We start from the raw sequence: 5,191 nt of genomic DNA on the forward strand, positions 1-5,191 counted from the left end.
AACATTCAGGCACTTAGTTAATAGTTTTAGTATTGGGAAAAGTCCAAAAGGTCAGATATCTATCTGGGTAATGAGTGGGCTGATCTGTGAACCTCAGATACTTCCGATAGGCACATATCCAACAAGTTGTTGTCTCAGAGAACAAACATACCAAGCAGCTACTCAAAACATAGGATTCTCCTCTAGGCTAGGGACAGAAGTTACATAAACTGGTTTAAGCAATCAGAAACTGGTTTAAACCTGTAATGGAACAGAAGTTCAGTGCACATAAGCCAGTTTCAAAATGGCCAAAACAGGTTTACAATAAACCTGGATGGATGTAGCATCAGATTTAACTGATTTGGGTCAACCAGTTCATGAAACTTCCTTCTCAGACTCTTTCCTGGTTCAAGTTAAATCACAGTACCCCAGCATGCTTTTCAGCCCTGGGCTGGGCTGTCTGCTCCAGAGAACAGGTCTGGCCCCACCCCTCTCCTCCCTAGCAAGAGCATTTTCACTGCTCCAGCTGGCTGAGAAGGGGGTAGGGGACTGCAGGCACAGCAGCATCCATCTGGCTTCTCCCTCTCGCCACTCAAGCAAGCAGAGATTCTACCCCACTCCCTCCATCCCCTCTCCTACAGCAGACCCCAGCCAGCATTTGGTCATAGTCACACCGCCCCCATGCTAGCTAGTGCTAAGAGGTGTGTGTGTGCGCGCGCGTATGTCTCCAATTTCATTAGGACAAAGGCAGACAGAACAGTGTTTCCTATGGGCTTTTTGGAGTATAAATCAACAGGTCAGCTGGTAACATCCCACTGTTCCTTCCTGGGAAAAAGCTGTTTAAGAAGAACTTGAACTAATGAGAGAGGCCTTTGTTTTCTTTGATATGTTGATAAATACTGTTTTATCAGCTCCCTGCTGGCTTGCTTGCAGTTTGCTGCAGGCAGTATGAAGAAGCAGAGAGAACGAGATTGAAAAGCTCAGTGTTATCAAGAGATGCATGCAGTCCTCACAAGCAGTCCTTTCTCCCTCCCACCCGCCTTGTCTCAGAGTGCTAGCCAGTGGCCAGGGTCTGGCAACACTCCCTGCCCCTTTAGCAGCACGCAAGGGAACAGCCTGGCGAGGGCTGCTTTCCCCTGGGAACTGTCAGCTGCTAACTGTCCAGGCAGGGTCAGGTTTTAAATCCCTCCCTAATCAGAGCATCATGCTGGGGCCTGGCCATGTCCCCTGCTCAGCACTCTGGAAGGGAAGGGAGGGCTTGCACTAACGCCCTCTGGCCTGCATTTCCTGAATCAAAACTGAATGGAAACAGAACATCTATCCACTTGCACATTAGTCTAACCTGCAGAGCTTGAACCAATCTGCAAAACTGAATCAATTCAGCCTCAGGCTTTTTGAAAGTCTGTCCTTAACCTGATAGACTAGACTCAACCCAACCCAACCCAACCCAACCCCTTCTATGTTAAAAAGGATAAGTCTAACACAGGAAAGGCTCAAAACTTTGAGGCTTTAAGTATTATTATAGAGACCATGTTATATTTTCCAGGGTTACAAACAAGTTCAGCATGAACTAAGGATTTTAAGAACTATGAACTCATTGATTGGATGATTAATATTATGTCCCTCTGCCACAGGCTGTAAGGGTCAGAGTTGTCCCAATTATCCTATCCTCATGTGAAAAAAAACACCAAAGAAAGCACAACAATAGCATACATAGCACCAATGAACACTGATAAGACAGAAGGAAATAACACATAGCACCAATGAACAATGCATACATAGCACCAACAAAACAGAAGCCAAGAAAAATCCATTCACATGTGCATTTTCAAGTGGAATCCACACCAATATTTAGAGACTAATATTACATCAGCTATAATTGCCATGTTTACTGAAATGACAACTCAAGAACAATTTCAATAAGACTCGCTTAAAGTGTGTCAGATGACAGATATATATACATCCCATGTAAATCAACCATTTTTTTCTGTTGTCAGGCTCCTGTGACCAAAATCCATACAAGTCATTCACATGGATTTGGATGAGCACTCTCACTTTGGTGGAAATAAGCAAGTTATGGCCAGTTGTCTCCTCAAATTTGAAGGGCCAGCACTCAAAGCAACTTTTCCTAGTATATACACCTAGTTAAGGCAACCTGATCATGGAGAAATTACTAAGAATTAGACTGTCTTAAAAATTCATACCTCCTGGGACTAAGGCTGCTTCTTTGTATAGCAATTTTTTTTTTTTTTTTAAATAATATTCCAGGTAAATTTTCAAGAACACTGCCTAATATACTCCCCCACTTAAGTCCCATATTCACTTGATTTATAAAGAACAGAGGTGCTAATAACTAGATTCTTTCAGAGCACAGTCAACACCACTCTTTTTAGTAAGGCTCAAAATTTTTCAGCCAAACAGTCTATCCCCAACCAGTTATCTGTCAGACATAGAACACAATCTGGGCTTTGTGACTGGAAGAGCAAAGCATTATCAAGAGTGCAGGACCATAACTCCAAGTAAAATGTATTCAACAAACATTCGGTATCAAGATTACCTTGGCTAAATTACTGAAAACAGCAAGACAACATTTGGATATTGTTATATTCATTGTATCCTTTGAAGAGATGTTAACAGCAGTTTGTGGCTCAGGAAGAAGAATAAAATCATCACCAGGCATTAAGCTTCTCTCTTGGACAGGATTAGTCTTCATCTAAAAGAACACACACAAAATGTTCCCATTATCTCACCTCGTAACAATGAGCATATGTTTATTAATGTTAGGTAGATTTGCAATATTCTCTTAAATCATGCTCAGCAAAAATGTGTTTAGTTTCACCTACAAAAAATCATTAGCTAAATTCCACACATTTAATCTTACAACTATTATCTACTTCAGAGCACTATTCTGCTTTTAATACTGCCAGGTATTTTATGTAAATGTTCTGCTCATTCTTATAACCCAATACTGCTGATTTCACTCTGGTTAATACCACAATACCACCTTTTACTTATTATGGTAGGCAAGGCTGTTCTTCCATTATAGGAAGTTTTCCAGCTTGTCTCCTGCAATTTTACTTTGTTTCTAAAGATGCGTGAAATGGCACTTCATTGTCCTCCTTTTTCAAGATTATTGTATTTATTCAATTGCTGTGAGCTTTAGGGAGCAGCAATGTCCCCAGCTGATATGGGAGCAGTTGGAGCCCGAGAGCCACTCCTGACCCCACCCTGCAGAGACCAATTGTTCAGGAAGCCCAGCTCAGCTGGGTACAGTAGCAACTATTGAACAGTTCCTTCCTTCCACTGCCTACTGCCAGTCAGCACAGGAGACAGGGGTATGGGGGGGGGGGGTGGAAAAATCAGGCAGGGAAGCAAGCAGCGGAAAAAGAAAGCTGTATGCTGCTGCTGCTGTCCCCAGCTAAGCTGGGCTCCCTGCACAGCTGCTCCCTGCACCATGGGGCAGAAGTAGGTCTGGGGCTTCCCCTGCACCCAGATCAGCCAGAAACAGTGGAAAAGGGGGGGGGGAAGGGGGAGGGCAAGACAGGCTGTGAAGTAAGGGGTGAGGGTCAGACTACCTTCCCCATGTTACTTCTCTCTCTGCCCTGCCATACAAAGTGGTAGAGGGGGTGGGGATGTAGGGGACACATTAAGAGATGACCCTCCAATAAGTAGATTTTTACATGGAAAATAAGAACATTTATCATTTCCCATGTATAAAACTGAGAGATTGGGGGGTTGTATTAAAAATTCAATGTAGTCTTGGATTTAGGCAAATATGATTACTGGGATTTCTCCTTTGGCTGGAGGGTCACAATACAAGTGCAAAGAGGAAGATCCCTCTTCAAAGTCACTGCTAGTAAATCATTCTGTTCTTAGATGTATCATCATAGGATAAGAGAAAAGTGCATGCACAGAAGAGAGAGGAAAAATCTAGCACTTTTCTGTTGCACTCCATTTGCAAACTGATAAGGGAAGTTCAGATATGTCCATCAAGGGGAGAGTTCATAAATCAAGGTAAGCTTTCTGTTCTCAAGTTAAATTACCATCAACAGTCCCACTACCAGCAGGTTACATTTTTCTTTCCTTTCCATTTGGGCTTTGGTTAGTTTTACATTCTACTTTCACTATGTGAGTATTATTAAGAGCTGTCCCAAATCCTACAGCTTTTCACAGTATTGCTGAAAAACGGATATATGTCGCTTTGATCTTTACATCATATTTTGCTAGTCAAATAAAAAGCCCTTGTTTTTATTGATTTTGAATGCTAATCTTATCTAAAGACGGATAAAACCTGTTTAAAAATGTCAACATTCAGTGGAATCTAGAACTGCCATCAGTTGAGGGTTATTAAATGTACTGAACTATAAAACATTGAAAGTGTAGTAGCATCTACAAGTCATTATCACTGCAGTAGCCACAAGCCTAGTATAGGTCATCCAACTAGGGCTACCAGGATTACTAGAAGCCAGGATAATTGCATTCTCTTCTCACTACAAAATATTCCAAATGGATTATTATTAGGAAAGCCCATACCAGGAAGATAACACTGCTTTGAAAGCAAGATTTCTTAAGCTTTCTAGAGGTAAAACTTAAAAATTCTCAGCCCCACAGGGCTACAGGTCAAAGATGACCAGGTTGGAATATCATGTGTCAATATCTTACTGCATAACTTTGTAAAATGATATATGTATATTCTCAATGATTTATTTCAGTAATGTTTCCATACCTCAAGCTTTAAACTCCACTGCTTCCTTCCCCCATCAATGCGTTCAATAAGAGGCTCCCACACTGCATAAGTTTCATTATAATAGTGAACCTGGAAAAGACCAATAAAATTAATTTTGAAAGCAAAACACCAGAATAATTAAAAACACACTTTTCAGGCCCTCAAGTTATAATACAACCTCTTAAAGAACTATGCAAGCTTCCTTAAAAAAAACCATTTAACATTTCACCAAGTTCAAAGCTAAACCATTACTAAGTTTAAAACAAAACAAAAATCCCAGGTATAACATGCTGAATAGCAGCTCTATGCATATAATTGTTAACATGCTAGATTTCTCTGAACCTAAGATTTGGGGAAACAATTTTGTCCACGTCTGACCGACGTTTTGCAGGAACTTTCTCCTACTGTCCAAGCCATATAGCAGGTTTGTTTGACAATCAATCAGAAATTTGTCCAACCTGTGTAGCATCAGTGCTGTGATGCTAG

At 41.2% G+C, this 5,191-nt stretch overlaps 1 protein-coding gene across 1 annotated transcript in view; it reads right to left on the bottom strand.

Moving 5' to 3' along the window:
• The window catches only part of VPS13C (vacuolar protein sorting 13 homolog C), a 220,119-nt gene that overhangs the window by 78,485 nt on the left and 136,443 nt on the right, over positions 1-5,191 (bottom strand). The window contains exons 55-56 of the mRNA XM_019504366.1: positions 4,706-4,795; positions 2,537-2,692 (exon numbers count right to left, since the gene is read on the bottom strand). Coding sequence (XP_019359911.1) covers positions 2,537-2,692; positions 4,706-4,795 — 246 coding nt within the window. The remainder of the gene's footprint in view (positions 1-2,536; positions 2,693-4,705; positions 4,796-5,191) is intronic.

This window comes from Gavialis gangeticus, unplaced genomic scaffold, assembly GCF_001723915.1.
Source record: "Gavialis gangeticus isolate Ggan-Ray unplaced genomic scaffold, GavGan_comp1, whole genome shotgun sequence".
NCBI classification, from domain to species: Eukaryota; Metazoa; Chordata; order Crocodylia; family Gavialidae; genus Gavialis; species Gavialis gangeticus.